The 20408-nt window shown below is 47.3% G+C and overlaps 1 protein-coding gene across 6 annotated transcripts in view; it reads right to left on the bottom strand.

The window, feature by feature from the left end:
- Positions 1–1330: 1330 nt before the first annotated feature.
- PPP1R7 (protein phosphatase 1 regulatory subunit 7) overlaps positions 1331–20408 on the bottom strand; it is a 34734-nt gene continuing 15656 nt past the window's right edge. For 3 of the 6 annotated variants that reach the window (XM_054548467.2, XM_054548466.2, XM_024242855.2), the window contains exons 8-10: positions 19427–19531; positions 16009–16095; positions 1960–2336 (exon numbers count right to left, since the gene is read on the bottom strand). In XM_054548467.2, the coding sequence (XP_054404442.1) occupies positions 2160–2336; positions 16009–16095; positions 19427–19531 (369 nt within the window). In that variant the 3' untranslated portion in view covers positions 1960–2159. 6 annotated transcript variants of the gene reach the window in all.

The raw sequence follows: 20408 nt of genomic DNA, 5'->3' as shown, positions 1-20408 counted from the left end.
GTGTCCCTGTCTTGGTGCTGTTAGGTCAGGCCTCCCCCCACACTCTCACTGTGGGTTTGCAGCACTCAGGATCTGGTAGGAAAGCGTCTCTCCCAGCTCTTTCTCAAAATGAATTGAATCACAATGTTGACTTTTTTCTTCCATATACATTTTAGAATTTGTCGGGCATGGTAGCTCATGCCTATAATCCCAGCTTTTAGGAAGGCAGAGGTGGGAGGACAGCTTGAGCCTAGGAGTTTGAGACTTGCCTGGGCAATATAGCAAGACCCTGTTCGCCAAAAATAGAAAAAGAAAAAGCCGGGTGCGGTGGCTCACTCCTGTAATCCCAGCACTTTGGGAGGCAGAGGCAGGTGGATCATGAGGTCAAGAGATCAAGACCATCCTGGCCAACATGGCAAAACCCTGTCTTTACTAAAAACACAAAAATTAGCTGGGCATAGTGGTGCGTGCCTGTAGTCCCAGCTACTCGGGAGGCTGAGGCAGGAGAATCGCTTGAGCTCGGGACGTGGAGTTTGCAGTGAGCACAGATCATGCCACTGCACCCCAGTCTAGCGACAGAGCGAGACTCTGTCTCAGAAAAAAAAGAAAAAAAAATTAAATTTTAGAATTTAATGTGTCTCAAAAAATCAAATGGTGGCTGGGTGCGGTGGCTCACCCCTGTAATTCCAGCATTTTGGGAGGCTGAGGTGGGCGGATCACCTGAGGTCAGGAGTTTGGGACCAACCTGGCAACATGGCAAAACCCCATCTCTACTAAAAATACAAAAATCAGCTGGGTGTGGTGGCGGGTGCCTGTAATCCCAGCTACTAGGGAGGGTGAGACAGGAGAATCGCTTGAACCCGGGAGGTGGTGGCTGCAGTGAGCTGAGATTGCGCCATTGCACTGCAGCCTGGGTGACAGAGACAGACTCCTTAAAAAAAAAAAAAAAAAAAAAAAAATCAAATGGCATTTTGATTAGGATTGTGCTGGATTTAGCATACCTTTCCTCATCACTTCCACATTTTTTGTATGTTTGTAAAAATGTCTGTTAAAGAACAGATGGCTGGGTATTAATTTGGGGCCTTTTAAAATTTTTTATTTGTTTTGAGACAGGGTCTCCCTCTGTCACACAGGCTGGAGTGGGTACAATCATGGCTCACTGCAGCCTTGACCACATTGGACAGTACGGTTCTAGAGTCCTGGTTCCTCAAGTAGACGGTTCTAGAGTCTAGAGTCCTGGAGGCAGAAGGGACCTTGGTGACCACATGATGTGGCTCTCTTTCTGCGGGAGGAGAAATCTGAGACCCTGGGAGGTGACGATGCCCTGGTAGCATTAAATCCAGACTTCGGGTGTCTGTCAATGTAAATTTTATATTAAAAAAGCCAAAATAACAATGGGGTGAGAACAGGAGGCTACTATACCAGTGGCCAAGAGTTCAGATCCTTGGAGGCCGTCTTTGGAGAGGCTCAATGGGGCTCGCATTCTGGCAGCAGCACAGCACTGCGTGGGACACGGGACACCCTCCCCACACCTGAGCTTTCACCCACAGGCAAGGGATGTGGCGAGAACTGACAGGCACACGTGAAAGCAGTCAGCCCTGCCCGGCGCTCTTTGAAGGAGAGCTCTAAGGAACACAAGCACACAGGGCTGAGTCAGCTTTTACCCATGTTTTTTTAACTTACCTAATTTTTTAAAAATTGAAAATGGCTGGTTTAAAAGACTAAAAAACCTCAGTCGTTGCAGGTCAGGACTGCCTGAACCCTGCACACCAGGACTAGGGCCAGCTAGGCCAGCTCCCGAATGCCATTCGGACAGCACGTGAATGCCTGTAAAGCACTCCTGGGCCCTGTGTTTCACATGACTTAGGTAGGGACTGTGACTGCCTTCTGAGAGAAGGAAACAGGAATTTCTAGTGAATGAACGCAACATGTCTTATGTTCTCTCTGTGGCTACAATAACTGTCAACAATCACCCAGGAGGACTGTGTGGCAAGATTTAATTGCAATGGCATCTGAAAATGGTGCGTGGCATCGCGCGTGCCAGCTATCATCAGTGCCTTTATTGCCATTGGGTTTGTGACTGTTGATATAGTGACGACCTCAGGAGCAACAGGTGGGTTAAAAAACCGTGGCTGGGCAGTTCTTCCGAGGACAGGGACCATATGAGGAGCAAGGAGGACTCAGAACCTGACGAACGTGGCGTCGATCTGCCGCACGGAGGGGAGGGCGAGCATGACCTTTCGCCGGTACTGGGGGTCCTTCTGCAGGGGGTTCCGCTCCAGGTACACTGTCTCCAGGCTCCTGGCTCCCTTCAGCTCATCGAGGTCGCTCCAGCTCTCAAGGAGATTGTCGTTCATCTGGGGACACACACAGGAGAAAAGACTTTAGAACCAAACAGCCCAGCCCTCGACTCTGGTGGGGTCCACTAGCCACCCTCCTCCTTCCCACTCAGAAGATGGCGAGCAGGTGTGGGTCTTCCCTGGCACCTCATGGGACCTTCCATGGCCTCTTGGTGCATCCTGGCCACCTTCAGCTGCATCCCAAGTACAAGTTACCTGTCCATAGCCAACCCTGGGCCAGTCACTATGACGGGGCCAAGTCCACATTCAGGTCAGCAGAGGAAAGACAAAGCAGTCCTGGCCACCTGCCTGCTACACTCGTCCATAGGCAAGTGTCAAAGCAGGGTGGGCTGCACTTTCTACAAACCAATTCTCAGCCATCATTCCCAAGGCTGCACTCTGCGCCGTCACTGTGACACAGCAGACAGAGGCTGCTCTACTTAAAACTCTCAACTCTTCTGTAAATTACCTCTATGGCTCTCTCCACAAGGAAGTCCCAGTTGCTGCTTTCACCCAATACCATGTGCAGGGACACAAATTGTGAGCAGGTGGGATTCAGAGGTCTGAGTTGCAGGCTCAGAGCAGGCTACATTTTACCATCTTGGCCCTGCCATGCCCAGTTGGAGGGACCTGCCTTTGGCAGGAAGAGTTCTCTTGCATTTTTTTTTTTTTTTTTTGAGACAGAGTCTCGCTCTGTTGCCCAGGCTGGAGCGCAGTGGTGCCATCTCCAGAACAAGGGGAGCCAGTCCAGCTTGAAACCCTGTTGGTCTGACCATCCCTGTCAAACACCCGGTGTGTAGAAATCACATGTTCAGAGCTGCCCGGCCTCAGGGCCTGCCAGGCAAACTGCGGTGGCAAGAGCACGGGCACTGCTCCTGAAGAGGCAGCTGGACTTGACTATGAACCTACAATGGGCAGAGCCAGGGGCACTCGTTATAGGGTGACAGACTTTGACTCCTTTTACAGAGAAGTTAGGACGGGAACTGTCCATGTGGAACGGAATGCAAGCAGGGGCGTTCTACTCTGGGGCCCACACTGCCCTGCCCACAGCTGTGGTCCGACTGGGGGGTCCCTGCGTGGACTTCTGGACCCCTGCTCTGCACAGCTCCCCTTCTCTCCAGGGCCCTGTCTTGCACACTCTAGCTGCCAGAGATGTTGATCTCTGCCCCTTCCACTCAGAAGTACTGTGTTCTGCTTGGGAAACATCCCAGGTAAGGAGTGGGGTGATCATGGGGCTCACGCTGGAACTCCCTCCTCAGAGCCTGCAGGTGCGTGCTGCCTGCTGTCCACTGCCTGAATAGAGTTGTTTCATATTTTTCTGTCTGTGGCAGGAGGGCTAGTTTGGCACCAGGTCCACTGTCATAGCCAGGCTGTCTTTAGTAACTTACTGTGTGTCAGGGGCCTCCCAGAGAGGAATATAACATGCATCTCACAGGTTTGCCTGTTTGAGGAACCCTATTTTCTTTTTTTCTGAGATGGAGTCTCGCTCTGTCATCCAGGCTGGAGTGCAATGGGGCAATCTCTGCTCACTGCAACTTCCGCCTCCCGGGTTCAAGCGATTCTCCCACCTCAGCCTCCCAAGTAGCTGGGATTACAGGCACTCGCCATCATGCTCGGCTAATTTTTGTATTTTTGTAGAGACGGGGTTTCACCATGTTGGCCAGCCTGGTCTTGAACTCCTGACCTCAAGTGATCCACCCGCCTTAGCCTCCCAAAGTGCTGGGATTACAGGCGTGAGCCACTGCACCTGGCCTGAGGGACCCTATTTTCACAGAACCTTTTGTGGGACTAGTGCATACCAGCCTTGGGAAACCAAGATTTCCAAATCCTAGAGCTTAGCCCTTGAAGAGGGACTGAAACCTGCTGGGAAGAGCCGCACCACCAGGGCTGGTGCCCTGCTGCCGTCCCGACTAGTGCCTCCATGTGGAAGGGACGTGAGCATACATTCTTAAATGCTATTCTGTTACTACACTCACACTGCCCTGCTGGTTGTGTGGCCAGTGCAGAGCCTGCAACATTAGAATTACAGGGGAAGCCATCCACCTGCCAGGCCTGTGATTGGCCAGTCACTGGTCAGTTAACAGAAAGAGACCCTTAAAGTGGAGAGTCACGAAAATGATGCACACACACGCCTTAAACCAAGCTTGTCCAACCCACGGCCTGCAGGCTGTAAATGGCCTAGGATGGCTTTGAATGAGGCCCAACGCAAATTGGTAAGCTTAAAAACATTTTGAGATTTTTTTGAGATTTTTTCGTTTTGTTTTTGTTTTTTTTTTTTTTTTTTTTTTAGCTCACCAGCGATCGTTAGTGTATTTTATGTGCAGCCCAAGACAATTCTTCTTTTTTCCAGTGTGGCCCAGGGAAGGCCCAAAGATTGAACACCACTGCCTTAACCACTTCTACCACAAAACACACAAAAAGGACATTCATTTAATAAAAGCAGCAATATTACACTGTTTGGAAGAAATAAGATTTTCTTGTAGCATAGTCTATTTAAAAAATGATTCAAAACACCACTGGCAGTTGACTCAGGCTTTCAGCTCTGGTGTGGGAGGTCTTCAAGCTGTGTCACCTCCTTCTTTCTCGATACGTGATGTATTTGTGTTTGTCACACACCAGATGCTTCTTGTCTCACACATCACAGCATTTTCCAGTGTCATTATTAGTCTAGATTGGCAGACCATCTTTATAAATTGCAGATTTTGTAATTTTCCATAGCGCCGCCAATCTCAGAGCGGTTTTCTCCAGGACTTAGTAAACCTAACACAGGGAATTCTACTCACCACCAATGGTACATTGTAAATAATGTGTAAATAATGTGTTTGATACTGGTAACTTTCAGAGATTCTTATCTTTGCATTTTTCCAAAATGGAACTAAAAACATTCACTTGTATGAGACTCTGTCTCCATAGACATTCCAGAGGCTCCTGAATCCCAGGATGGGACAAAGATGTTACACTCATCATGGAATAAAGATGACCTTATGTTTCTCTTGTAAAGTTCTGTACACCGGGGCTGTCAGGGAGCCTGGCTGGGGAACGCAGACACATTCCTTTCCCCTGAGGGACCATTTCAGTCTCTTCTAATCTTGAGCACCTCCCATGTCCTTCTCACACTGTTTTTTAAAAACTAAAATTGGCTTTTTGAAGAACTGTCTTGTAAAGTATCCCTCATTGTCATTTAGCTTGTTCCTCTAGCTCTTATACTTCCCATAAACTCGAAGTTAGGTATGAATGCTTGGTTAGATCAGACTAAACATTTTTGGTAGGTATACTGCATAGATGACTCACAATGGGGACACAGCACTTCAGGTGGTCCCACAATTAGGGATGCTAAGTTTTATCAAGCAGATCAGCTGGTGACCCCAGATGACTCTGGGAACATGCTTTCCCTTTGCAATTAGCGAGTTCTCTGTGGCATGATCCTTGGGCCTGTGTGCAAACATCCCTTCTTCAACATCCTTCCCAGTTATCTCAGCAGCTGATCCCTTGCCCGAACCAACGGCTGGGATTCTGCTAGGGAACGTCTTCTTGGTTGACGTTTTCCTGGCAGACTCTTTTGGTTTTTGGAACCCAAACTTGCATTTTGTATTTATGGGGTTTTCTATGTGTGTATTTTGCATATACATACATAGGATACCTGTATTTCCCTTCACAATTTTTTTGGCTGATATTATAGAAAATTTACATTAATTATCCCAAACTCAGTAATGTTTTAAGCAAAAGATGGGTAGAATTCTTAAGATACATTTCATAAACAACTGGTAGAATGTAAAAATCACTTATTTTCTGAAAATCTCCATGACAGTTTAACAAAGGAGATGTGTGACACAGGCACGGCCCATCAAGAGCCATCCGTGGGGATGGTGAGTCTGCCGCCAGACACAGGTACGGCCACATCGAGAGCTGTCCGTGGGGATGGTGAGCTACTCGGGAGGCTGAGGCAAGAGAATCCCTTGAACCCGGGAGGTGGAGGTTACAGTGAGCTGAGGTTGCGCCATTACATTCCAGCCTGGTGACAGAGCGAGACTCCATCTCAAAAAAAAAAAAAAAAAAAAAGAAATACATGCTCATTATAGAAAATTCAGAAGAACTATAGAGTATAAAGGAAAAAAGAAACCAAAGGGCTTCTCATTTTGGCATATTTCCTTCCAGTGTCTTTTCTTTTTTTATTTTATTTTTTTGAGATGGAGTCTTGCTCTGTCGCCCAGGCTGGAGTGCAGTGGCGCAATCCTGGCTCACTGCAAGCTCTGCCTCCCGAGTTCACGCCATTCTCCTGCCTCAGCCTCCCAAGTAGCTGAGACTACAGGCGCCGCCACCACGCCCGGCTAATATTTTTGTATTTTTAGTAGAGATCGTGTTAGCCAGGATGGTCTCGATCTCCTGACCGCACCCGGCCGAGATCTAGCTATTCTTAAACTCAGTGCGTGTAGACACCAGAGAAAAGACTGGAAGGAGGCCGGGCGCGGTGGCTCACGCCTGTAATCCAGCACTTTGGGAGGCCGAGCAGGGCGGATCACGAGGTCAGGAGATCGAGACCATCCTGGCTAACACGGTGAAACCCTGTCTCTACTAAAAATACAAAAAACTAGCCGGGCATGGTGGCGGACACCTGTAGCCCCAGCTACTTGGGAGGCTGAGGCAGGAGAATGGCATGAACCCGGGAGGAGGAGGTTGCAGTGAGTGGAGATTGCGCCACTGCACTTTAGCCTCGGGGACAGAGCCAGACTCCGTCTAAAAAATAAAAAAAAAAAAAAATTAGCTGGGCGTGGTGGTGGGTGCCTGTAGTCCTAGCTACTAGGGAGGCTGAGGCAGGAGAATGGTGTGAACCCAGGAGGTGGAGCTTGCAGTGAGCCGAGATCAAGCCACTGCACTCCAGCCTGGGCAACAGAGCAAGACTCTGTCTCAAACAAACAAACAAAAAAAAGCCGAAGACCAGTGACAAAGTAAAGTATCTGCAACACAGATGACATACTAAGGTTTAGTATCATTCATCGATAGAATCTCCATAAGTTAATAATAAAAGGGCAAATGCACTGGATTAAAGCTAGCAGAAAGTATCAAGAGCGAACAAAAGGAGAAAGTGGTTGAAAACAGAGGCGCCAGGGTTAGACTCATCTGTCATTAAAGGAATGCGACTGAAACCTAATGAAACGGCCATCACTAGACTGAAGGGGAGAAGAAAGTGGGCCCAGGCCACGCACACACGCTGGGAGGGAGGCACACACGCTGGGAGGGAGGCACACAGCCTCTCCTCGAGCAGCCCCTACCTGTGTCCCCTGCTCCTTGCAGCTTGCACCAGACAGCCCTGGGTCAGGGGTGCCAAGCTGGCACAGGCTGCTTGCGCAGGGCGCTGCCTACAGGAAAGCATTCCATCAAGAGGGCTGAGGAAGCACAACTGTGGCATAGAGCAGGCCTGCAACGTAATCCGAATAGCATCACTTGGCTTAAACGAGCGGGCAGCATCTGCCAACAGAGCATCTGGGAGGGTCCTGGGGAGGCCCCTGTGCCAGCAGGGCAGTGAGCAGATGGGCTCCATGCCAGCATCAGACACCATGAGGGTGGAAACTTTCCTGCCAAATGTTTCTCCTCCCCTGGCTACTGCCTTTGGTCACTGTGATGCTACCTTTCCCCCGGATTACTGGGAAGAGGGTGGGGGCCTGAGCAGGGCAGTGCTGGTCTCAGCCCACCCTCCAGGCCCTGGATGTCAGCTTGAAACAAGTCCTGTATGGCAGGGGCGAGATGCATCACGTTGGTGAACTGTGTATTGCTATCCTCCACCTATTTTTCTATTGAATTGCTTTCTTTCACTTTAAAGAGCTTTTTGTATGTCACAGAAAATAACCTTAACCTTAACCTTTCAGGTGACCAATGGACTCTTTCATCATGCAAAATATATATGCTTTATAAAATTAGATATATCTATTCTTTCTTTTTTCACTTCTGATTTTTAAATCTTGGTTAGGAAGCTCTCTTAGATATGTGTTTTTTTTTTTTTTTTTTTTCCAAGATGGAGTCTAGCTCTGTCGCCAGGCTGGAGTGCAGTGGCACGATCTCAGCTCATTGCAACCTCCGCCTCCTGGGTTCAAGTGATTCCCCTGCCTCAGCCTCCCGAGTAGCGGTGACTACAGGCGCGTGCCACCACACCCAGCTAAATTTTTGTATTTTAGTAGAGACAGGGTTTCACCATGTTGGCTAGGATGGTCTCCATCTCCTGACCTTGTGATCCACCTGCCTCGGCCTCCCAAAGTACTGGGATTACAGGCATAAGCCACTGCGCCCAGCCTTTTTTTCTTTTTTTGAGACGGAGTCTCCCTCTGTCACCCAGGCTGGAGTGCAGTGGCAAGATCTTGGCTCACTGCAACCTTCGCTTCCTGGGTTCAAGCAATTCTCCTGTCTCAGCCCCTCCAGTAGCTGAGACTACAGGTGCATGCCGCCACGCCTGGCTCATTTTTGTATTTTTAGTAGAGATGGGGTTTCACCATATTGGTCAGACTCGTCTCGAACTCCTGACCTTAGGTGATGCACCCGTCTCAGCCTCCCAAAGTGCTGGGATGACAGGTGTGAGCCACCGTGCCTGGCTGCATGTGGTATTTTTAAGGCTCTAAATGCCCTACAGAAAACTTGAATGAAACACAGCTATCTCCATAGTCACGAGGCTGCCTGCTGCCATCACAGGCTGGTTGCAACTCCATTCTACAAGAGTCTTCGCCAACCTGACAGATAAAGCTGTATCTCACTGTTTTAGTAGATTTTAAAAGTTAATGAGATATGGCCAGGCATGGTGGCTCACGCCTGTAATCCCAACACTTTGGGAAGCCAAGGCGGGCAGATCACTTGAGGCCAGGACTTCCAGACCAGCCTGGCCAACATGGCAAAACCCCGTCTCTACTAAAAATACAAAAATTAGCCAGGCATGGTGGTGGCAGGCACCTGTAATCCCAACTACTTGGGAGGATGAGGCAGGAGAATCGCTTGAACCTGGGAGGTGGAGGTTGCAGTGAGCCAAGATCGTGCCTTTGCACTCAAGCCTGGACAACAAGAGCAAAGCTCTATCTCAAAGAAAAAAAAAAAAAAAGAAAAAAAAATTAATGAGATAGGAAATGCTTGATGTATTTAGAAGCAACTGTTACTTCTTGCTCTGTGAACACCCCTAGTTTTCAAGTGGTACCTGGGTGTGAGCTGTTTTTAAGGTAAGGAGGTTAGCCCTGCATCTGACACATGTGGATAACATATTTTCCAATGTTATCTGTAGCTGGCCTCCACACAGTTGGCCAGCCTTCTCTATGTTTCTTCTGCTCATTCAAATATGTTTCAGGCACTGGCTGGGCACGGGGCTCACAACTGTAATCCCAGCACTTTGGGAGGCCCAGGAAGGAGGACTGCTTGAGCTCAGGAGTTTGAGACCAGCCTGGACACCACAGTGAGACCTTGTCTCTACAAAAAATTTTAAAATAGTCCGGACATGGTGGCTCACTCCTGTAATCCCAGCACTTTGGGAGGCCGAGGCGGGTAGATTACCTGAGTTCAGGAGTTTGAGACCATCCTGGCCAACATGGTGAAACCCCGTCTCTGCTAAAAATACAAAAATTAGCCGGGCATGGTGGCATTCACCTGTAATCCCAGCTACTCAGAGGCTGAGGCAGGAGAATCGTTTGAACCTGGGAAGCGGAGGTTGCAGTGAGATTGTGCCATTGCACTCCAGCCTGGGTGACAAGACCAAAACTCCGTCTCAAAAAAAAAAAATAAATAAATAAAATAAAATAAAAAAACAACCCACAAATGTAGCCAGGTCATTGGTGCACACCTGCAGTCCCAGCTACTTGGGAGGAGGCTGAGGTGAGAGGATCACTTGAACTCAGGAGGTCAAGGCTTCAATGAGCCATGATCATGCTACTGCACTCTAGCTTGGGTGACAGAACGAGACTCTGTCTCAAAAAAAAAAAAAAAAAAAAAAAAAGGGGTATCAGGAACTATTCCAGAAGCTGGTGAGATAAGAATGAACAAAACAATATCCATACAGCGGAATATTATTTGGCCTTAAAAAGAAAGGCAATTCTGACACATGCTACAGAATGGATGAATCTTCAGGTCAATATGCTGAGTGAAGTCAGCCAGTCACAAAAATGAATACTGCATGATTCCAGTGATATGAGGTCTGTAGTTAAATTCATAGAGACAGAAAGTAGAAGGGTCATTGTCAAGGTCTGGGAAGGGGAAAATAGGGAGTTATTGTTTAATGGGTACAGAGTTTCAGTTTTATAAGTTGAAAAGAGTCCTGGAGATGGATGGTGGTGATGGCTGTGCACCATTATGAATGTGCTGAATACCACTTACTGTACACTTAAACATGGTTAAGATGTAAGTTTTATTTTATGCATGTTTTACCACAGTAAAGAAATTGGGAGGGAAAACAAAGTAAACCAAACACTAATTTCCCTGCCCTTATGAGGTTTATATTATACAATGGGGGAGACAGACACAAAAGTAAAATAAGTAAGTAGGACTTCTCTTTCAAGCCATGATAGAACAGCTGGTGCTGGGCTCCTGCCTTTGTCACAAGCTACTAGAAAATAGGATAGAATAGGCCAGGCATGGTGGCTCACACCTGTAATCCCAGCACCTGGGGAAGCCATGGCGGGCGGATCATGAGGTCAGGAGATCGAGACCATCCTGGCTAACACAGTGAAACCCCGTCTCTACTAAAATACACAAAAAATTAGCTGGCCATGGTGGTGGGTGCCTGTAGTCCCAGCTACTCAGGAGACTGAGGCAGGAGAATGGCATGAACCCGGGAGGCAGAGCTTGCAGTGAGCTGAGATCGCACCAATCGCGCCACTGCACCCCAGCCTGGGAGACAGAGCGAGACTCTATCTTGGAAAAAAAAAAAAAAAGGATAGAATATATGAAATAATTGTTTTTATACATTGGACAACAGGCAACACAGACAGTGATTCTTGAGAGACAGGAAACAAATGAGGTGGGCGGTGTGATCATCCCGGCCTTCTGCCTGGAGGAACTTTCGGGACCACAAGGAGGCAGAACCCAAGCAGAGCCTGGTGGCCACACAGAGTTGAGATTGTGATTGTAGTTTGGGGAGGCAAAGGGAGCTGGAATGTATAGATAGGAGTGAGCTATGCAGGGAAAAAGCCTCCAGAAATCCACATGGTATCCTCTTGAATCCTGGACTGAAGATGAAGCTGTGCTAGGCAGAGTGAAAAGCTAAAGGCTGGTCAAAGAACTACTAGGCAGCCCCGAGCTGCAGAATGCCCAGAGCTCACCCATAGCAGGTCCATGTTTGTGTTCCCACCAACCACAGTGGAGAGAACTTAAATACACAGGATATTCACCAGACATCCCAGGAGGGCCACAGCTTCAAAACAGCGCTAGATTAATCTTACGGGGTAGACTATTTAGATGTACTCTAATAAAGCTTAAAAACAAGCCTCAAAAGTATCAAGCTGTAACTTAATTGCCTGTCAGATAAAGTTCAGTATGTTTTGAAGGAACACAACATAAATTCCAGACATTCAACAATTGAACACCATAACACCCAGGATCTAATAAAAAATTACAAGACGTAAAGAAGGAAGGACTTAAAGGAAAACACGAATCTAATGAAGAGAGAAAAATAACCTACCAAAAAAAAATAAAGCCAAATGTTCTTTTAGAGTTGAGAAAAATACAACATCTGAAATAAAAAATTCATGACATGGGCTTAACAGTAGATAGGATACTACAGATGAAAAGATCATGATCTTGAAGATTTAACAACAGAAATTATACAAACAAGCACAGCAAGATGAAAGCCAGAGGGGTGGAACAGGGTGGAGGAAATGGCCTCAGGGGCCTCGTTAGTACCAGAGGAAGATGCATAACTGGGTTTTCAGAGAGAAACCGGGGTGGGGGAGCAGGGGCAGAAACAGTTTTATAGAAAATAATTTCCAGAAGCTTTCCACATTTGATGAAAACCATAAATTCACAGATCCAGTGAACCCTAACACATCAAATAAAATAAACTACACCATGGCACATTATATTCAAGTTGCAAAAAACAAAACAAAATAAGAAACAATGATTAAAAAGAACATTTAAAAAGCAGCCAGAGGAAAAAAGATAAAAATGACTGCTGGCTTCTTATTAGAAATAATGCAAACCAGGGCCGTGTGTGGTGGCTCACACCTGTACTCCCAGCCCTTTGGGAGGCTGAGGCAGGAGGACTGTCTGAGCCCAGGAGTTCGAGACCAGCCTGGGCAACATGGCAAGATCCCATCCTATTTTTTTTTTTTTTGAGACAGTCTTGCTCTGTTGCCCAGGTTGGACTACAGTGGCACGATCTTGGCTCACTGCAACCTCTGCCTCCTGGATTCAAGTGATTCTCCTGTCTCAGCCTCCCCAGTAGCTGGGAGTATAGGCACGCACCACCACACCCAGCTAATTTTTGAATTTTTAGTTGAGATGGGGTTTCGCCATGTTGGTCAGGTTGGGCTCAAACTCCTGACCTGAGGTGATCCACCTTGGGATTACAGGCGTGAGCTGCTGTGTCTGGCCCCGTCTCTATTTATTTTTAAAATAATAAAAATTTTATAAAGGAAAAATAATGCAAACCAGAGGATGAAGGAACAAAGTATTTAATGTGCTTAAAAAGGAAAAAAAAAACCTGTCAAGCTAGAATTGTGTATCCATAATATTAAATTTCAAAAATGCAGGCAAATTAAATAGATTTTTCAAACAAATAAAAGTGAAGGATTGGTTTACTGCAGAATGCACAACGACAAAACAATAGAATTCTTCAGGTGGAAGGGAAATACCAAGTGGAAACTCAGATCCACACGAAAGAATAAACAATGCCTGAAATGGTAAAATAAGTGAGTTTTCTTGGTTTTAAATTTCTTTTTTTTTTTTTTTTTTTTGAGACGGAGTTTCACTTTTTTTGCCCAGGCTGGAGTGCAGTGGCGTGATCTTGGCCCACTGCAATCTCCACTTCCCGGGTTCAAGTGATTGTCGTGCCTTAGCCTCTTGAGTAGCTTGGACTACAGCATGTGCCACCATGCCCAGCTAAGTTTTGCATTTTTAGTAGAGACAGGGTTTCACCACGTTGGGCCAGGCTGGTCTCAAACTCCTGATCTCAGGTGATCCATCCGCCTCGGCCTCCCAAAGTGCTAGGATTACAGGCAGGAGCCACTGCGCCTGGCCATTTTAAAATTTCTTTAAAAGATAAGGTATCATGGGGATCATAAGATATTTAAATGTAAAATATATAGATGATGATAAATTAAAAATGCATTTTTAAATTCTAGTCACTAAAACAACCCTCCCTCCAAACAATCAACAAGAAAACACTAGTACAGAGGTATAGCAAATAAGCCAATAATAGAGTTAAAATAGACTGCAAAAAAAAAAAATCTCACTCCAAAAAGTAGGTAGGAAAGAGTAAACAAAGAATAGATGAGACAAATAAAAAACAAATACTAACATGATAGTTAAACTCAACCATTACACAAAATGTAATTAAATGTAATTATATTAAATGTAAGCAGTCTAAACACACCACTTAAAAGACAGAGATTGTCAGACTGGAGAAAAAAGCAAGATCTAGTTATATACTTTTTATGAAAAACACATTTTAATTATAAGGGCACAGGTTAAGAGTAAATGGATGAAGATTCCATGAGAGCACTAATCGTAAGACAGATGAAGTGGCTACGTTAATAACAGACAAGATACTCTTCCAGGACAAGGATAAAGAGGATAGCAAGAAAGAAGAACATTTCATATGATAAATGGATCAATTCATCAAGAATTCCTCAATTCTAAATATGTATGCACCTGATTAACAGACTTTCAAAATACAAGAAACAAAAACTAATGGAACTGAAAGGAGAAATGGATCCATTGACAATTATAGTTGGAAGGTTTCAACATACTCCTCTCGGTAATTGGAACAAATAGGCAGAAAAATCAACAAACATAGTATGTGAGTTATCAGAAACTTGTAAGACTGGTTTTCTATTTCTGCCTTAGAGACTAATGATGTGCCTCTCAAATGTGATATGAGCATGGAACTGAGTTTGAGAGTTCCTGGTTTGCAGCTTTCCTTCCTGGAATGCAATTCTTTACCTGTAAAATGGGGTAATATGACCTTATCCACATTTTTGCTGTGATAATTGGATCAGAATGGAAAGAGGTATGACACTATAAAGTGCTGTGCAAATTCTGGCTATTTTTTTACTATCTTTGGTGGCCTAAGGAACAAGATTCTTCTGTGTTACAGGGTCAGGCACTATCTGGCCCCTAGTGATTGATCACCAGCCTGCCAGCCTGCCTGCCTCCCTGCTAGCTGTGGTGCCCAGGTTGGCCCCTGCCTGTGGTCTCAGCATTCTGTGCCCATGCTCTGTTCCTAGGCAGGGCATGCAGAAGGAATCATAAGCTTCAGGAACATTGCTTCAGTATCAGCTCGTTTCCCAAACCTGCTCCCTAATTTTTTGCCAGGTGCCCTTTCCCTATTACCTGGTCCTCTGTCTCTGGACTCCTTATTCCTGTTGTTTGGCTTCTTTGTGTGGTTCCCTGGCTTCTTTGCCAACTCCCTATGCACTGATCCAACCAGCCTACCACCAGCCACACCTTCCTTCAAGGGTGGGCTGCACATAGACCCACCTGGACTCACTGAGGCTCCCCCTGGCCTGGGACATCTTTATCACCTTCCAAATTCTGGCTCTGATCTTCCCAGACATGCTCTGGTATCACATCATGACACTACTCAAGACCCAGTGCCACTAATAAGGGGCAAGGAACATTTGCAGCAGGCCACCTGTGTTCTGGGGAAACGTGGGTGACCTTTTAAAATGGGGAAAGGAGAACGCACAGACAAGCAGGGTCAGCAGCACAGTTAGAGGAGAGACAAGGAAGAACGATGCCTTACACTCAGCATGAATCCTGGATTAGACTGAATGTATCTGAGGACACTACTACATTCACAGCATCACAGGGTGACATCTGTGCTGCAATCTCTGCAGGGGCCACGTGCTAGGGGAAAGGCAATAAGCCTTAGGAGAATTCTCTAAGGGAATCCCAACACTGAAGACTTCAACTCGGGGATCATTTCCCAACCCCTTTAGAGGAATCGCAAAAACTTCTTATATTCTGTTTCTCTTCCTGCTGACTCCACAACACTACTCCTGAAACCATACCTGTGACAAGACAAATACAAGGCAAATTCCAAGATGACTAACTGCAGAAACCCATCCAACATTTCCTTCTGTTGTGCTGGAATATATCTGCAGGGAATGCGTCTGCCTCTCTGCTGAGGTTTGGAAACCATTTGGTCAAATGACAATTTTAGGTTCTACCCACACCTAGATCAGGGCTTCTCCAACCTCTGTGTGTACTGCAATCACCTGGAGTCTTGTAAAGCAAAGATTTTGACTCAGTTTGCATCTGGGCTATGGTGGGGCCCAGGATTTTGCATTTCTAACAAGCTATGTCAATGCTGCTGATCTCTGGCTCATGCTGAGGAGCACAGACAACACCCAATACAAGTCTACAAGAGCGCCCACCCCAAATCTCATGACGTGCGGAGTCACTCAGCATGAAGGCTTACAGGAGATTCTTGTATTCATTCATATGACATTTTAATCAGTGAGACCAGTTTAGTCAAAGTGTCATCAACCCCAGCGTGTATTAAACTTACCCAGAACTCTTGCAGCTCTGTTAGATGGCTGATATTTTCAATCTTTTTGATTCTATTTGATGCAATGTCCAACATCGTGAGTTTGTTCTAAAAGAAGGAAATAAAATGTTTCCTGGATTACCTCTGATCAACAGTGATTTGCATGACCATGCAGGCAGTGTCAAGTGCTGACCTTAGGGCTGCAGGTATACTGCCCTCTCTGCCCTCACAGGGTAAGGGCATGCTATGGAGGGTGACGACACCTGCTTGCTTCCTGCAGCCCTCCCTGGGACAGTGTTTCCATCAGAGCCTGCCCAGCTACCTCCTTGAGCTCTCCTGATCGCTGGGATTTGAGACTGTGTCAGACTCCAAGCCCAGTGCTCCCAGACCCTGTCCATTGAGACAGACCTAGTGAGACTGATGGTCCCAGGAAGAACCGAGTAACCCCCTGACGCTCTGAAGAAAGGCTGACAATTGTAGTAACATTTACTTAGTGCTCATCACGAGGAAATGTACGACCAAGTAATCTTCAAAACAAAGTTCCTCTCTTCATTTGGGGATGAGGAACTTGGGGCTCAGTGGGGCTAAGAATCTGCCCAGGCACATAGAAGCAGTAGGAGAGGCAGGACTCTTGGACCCCAGGCCTACACTCTTGTCTGGGAAGAGGGTGCCAGGAGCATGAGTGCAGAGAAAGGACCTGTACTGAGGACTGGGTGCTGGGCCTGCTGAGCACCTGCTGCAGGGTGTGTGTCCCCACCGGGAGACAAGAGTGTGTTTTTAGGATCTTCTACTCTGAAAATGCACATCAGTTACTCACTTTCCAATACACCTTAGCTAAGCCTGGGTAATAATTTTGTTTCTCATCAAAAGGAAAACATTTACAAGCTGTCTGAGAACCTCTGACAAAGTTCATTCCCTTCTCTGCCCTCACGCTCTGCTCCCTCCTGAGTCCCTTCTTGGTTTTCTACTGCATTTTTGGTATTCCAATTCCAAAGCTTTCCAGGTTTTAAGGGAAAGTTAAAAAATTTCTCAAAAGCAAACACTCCTCCCCCTCTCCCCTGAAATGTACCCAGCCAGTAGCTTTCCCAATTCGAAAGCACTACGGCTGTGGCCTGGGAGCTCTTCTGGCTGTACTACCCTTGCTGCCTTGGTGCCCAGCTGGCACCAGCTGCGTATGTCAAGTCTGACGCCACTCTCCAGCAGACTATGTGTGGCATGCTGCCTAGGAGGTGCCTTCAAACCACCCCATCTTGGTGCCCTGGTCAGGTCTGCTCACGGAGTATCAGGCTCAACAGTGTGCAAGGGAGGAGCTCAGTGGGGTAGGTTCAGAGCAAAAAGGACTGCAGGAAAATGTTGCAGAAGACCCAACTGTGGGTAATCCAACGACACACCGCCTGGCGGTGGGGCTGGAACAGGCCTCTCTAGCACGGACGGCAGCTCTCCCCCGCACTCTGCACCATTCTGAGATGCTCGTGGTCATCTGGTATGCAAGCCCAGAAACTGGCAAAATGAAAATGGCCTGGAACACATGCAGGATTTGAGCCTTGTGAGGTCCAAGCACCAAGGCTCAGCACGAGGGGCAGAGCTGGTGGTAGGCTCTGGCTGTCAGAACCCGTCCCTCACCTCTGAGCTCAGGGATCCATGTAGGCACTCAACACTATTTCATGTTTTTCTAGGGGAGCTGGACAATGTTGTGAAAACTCATCCAAAAGCAAACTAGTAAGAAATGCTTAAGAAATAGAAAAAAAGAATGGAACAGGGTGAGGAGAGCAGGCACACCAAAGGGCATGACACAACACCACAGAAACTACACCTGTCAGAGACCACTGCAAACATATTCTAGACCAAAGGGAGAGCCCAGAGCTGGAGGAGACCCGAAGAACAAGACAGGAGTCGTGAGACACTGGGATGGGGGGCGTCATCTAAGTTCCCACCTGGGACAAAACTACATTTACTTTCTTATTTCCCACCATAAAAATAAGTTCCAGATAAATTAAGAAACAAAACTTAGGAGAAAATATTTGTCTGATCTTTAGTTGAAAAAAATGGCAGAAGACTGTCACATTTGATCATGATGAAGATTACAATAACGTAATTACCTTTAATACAACAATTTTTTTTTTTTTTTCTGTTTTGTTTCAGAGGCCCAAGAATAATCTGGTGTTTAACCAAGATCACAGTGTAGCACTTCTACTGGTAAAATTCTGAATTACACTTCTTTCCAGTTTTCCTGGGACTGGCTGCTTATTTGAACTGTGCTGCAGATTGTTTGTCTCCCGGTGGTTGCTTGGTGGTGACTGCAGAGCCTTGGCTCAGGGAGGCCAGAGTGCAGGAGGGCACCAGGGCTCCCTTCAGCATGGGCTCCCTGCTGCGCACCCCACCCAGCCCCAACCCCAGCCCCTGCCACACAGTCCTCAGTGCCATTCCACTGTAGGCATGTCTCGACTTACCACTCTAAACTACACAGGTGAACACTTGGTTTGCATGCTAGTTTTATAAACTTTTAATTTCAATGCAAAGTCAAAGGAAGGTGACCAAACTTTCCACAGGCAAATTTGAATTTTTCCAAAATTTTATGAAGGTGTTGGTGAAATTTACTGATGCCAACTAGGCCCTGGGGTTGAGGCACAAAGGCCTTTAATGAGATTGAAACACTATGTTTATAGACCAATCTGGTTATATTTGCTGGCAATTTAACAAAACAGAAAAAAACAAGTAAAATTGAATGAGAAAAAGTCTTTTATTTGTCTTGAACACTGCACTGGGGCAGAGCAGGGTGAGCTGGAGGCAGCTGAGGAGAGTGGGGACTCTGTGAGCACACTTCCCCTCAGTACGTGAGGCTGTCCTGCACCTGAGTGAGAAGGGCCGGGGAGGGTGGGAGGAGCATGGACAGGTGAGGACAGCTGTGGACAGCAGGCAGGGAGGAATGGGGGAGGAGGAAGCTGCTCATACTGTAAGAGGAGGAGGGGGCTGGGACTGAGAGCTGGTCCTGTGCTTTCTGTGGGCTGGGAAGTAGGGGCTGAGGCCAGTGGACCCATGGACAGAAGGTCAGTGGCCTGTAAGGATGCCGGTCACCCTCATACAGGGCCCTTTATGAGTAGGTTGGGTTTGTTTTTTTCAAATCTTGCAGAACGCCTGCAGTGCACAGTGGGTGTGCAGTGGATGCTGCCCCATTGAGGGAGCCTATGGAAGCCTGTGCTGAAATTCCACATAAAGCGTCAGCCCTTCGAGGCAGACTCAGGGCAGAGGGCCAACAGGCACACACAGCTCCTGCACTTTTCAGTATGAGGAGGGGGTCCCTTAGTTTTTAGGATGGGAAGGTCTTTCTGATAAACCTCCAGAGGCAGGGCATCTTCCTGGGCCGGTGTGTGCTGGCTGGCCAGGTGCCTGCCCGCCTGGTGCCCACCGCCCACACAGCCCCAGACAGTGGGTGTCTTACATTGTTCTCCAGGCCCTCGATGACCTCGATGCCATTGTGGCTAAGGTACAGCTCCCGCAGGTTCACCAGGTTCTGCAGACCCTCGATCTTGGTCAGCCGGTTGCTCTGCAAGAGGGAGAGCACACAGCTGTCAGAACAATACAGAAGGTACGAAATGAAACGGTTTTTAGGAAACGAGGTTTTGTGTTATCTTGAAGAATTCTAAGAACAGAGAATTTCATTTAAAACATGCTAGAATGGGGCTGGGCGCGGTGGCTCATGCCTGTAATCCCAGCACTTGGGGAGGCCGAAGGGGGCAGATCACCAGGTCAGGAGATCGAGACCATCCTGGCTAACACAGTGAAACTCCATCTCTACTAAAAATACAAAAAATTAGCCAGGTGTGGTGATGGGCGCCTGTAGTCCTAGCTACTCGGGAGGCTGAGGCAGGAGAACGGCGTGAACCCGGGAGGCGGAGATTGCAGTGAGCCAAGATCGTGCCATTGCACTCCAGCCTGGGCAACAGAGCGAGACTCCATCTCAAAAAAAAAAAATAAAGGGCCGGGCACAGTGGCTCACACCTGTAATCCCAGCACTTTGGGAGGCCGAGGCGGGAGGATCATGAGGTCATGAGATTGAGACCATCCTGGCTAACACAGTGAAACCCCGTCTCTATGAAAAAAATACAAAAAAAATTAGCTGGGCATGGTGGCAGGCGCCTGTAGTCCCAGCTACTCGGGAGGCTGAGGCAGGAGAATGGCATGAACCTGGGAGGTGGAGCTTGCAGTGAGCCGAGATTGCACCACTGCACTCCAGCCTGGGCGACAGAGCGAGACTCCGTCTCAAGAAAACAAACAAACAGGCCAGGCGCGGTGGCTCACGCCTGTAATCCCAGCACTTTGGGAGGCCGAGGTGGGTGGATCACGAGGTCAGGAGATCGAGATCATCCTGGCTAACACGGTGAAACCCCATCTCTACTAAAAACACAAAAAATTAGCCGGCG

This window comes from Pongo abelii, chromosome 11 (assembly GCF_028885655.2).
Source record: "Pongo abelii isolate AG06213 chromosome 11, NHGRI_mPonAbe1-v2.0_pri, whole genome shotgun sequence".
Classification (NCBI taxonomy): domain Eukaryota; kingdom Metazoa; phylum Chordata; class Mammalia; order Primates; family Hominidae; genus Pongo; species Pongo abelii.
This window is presented reverse-complemented; position numbering and strand designations above follow the sequence as displayed.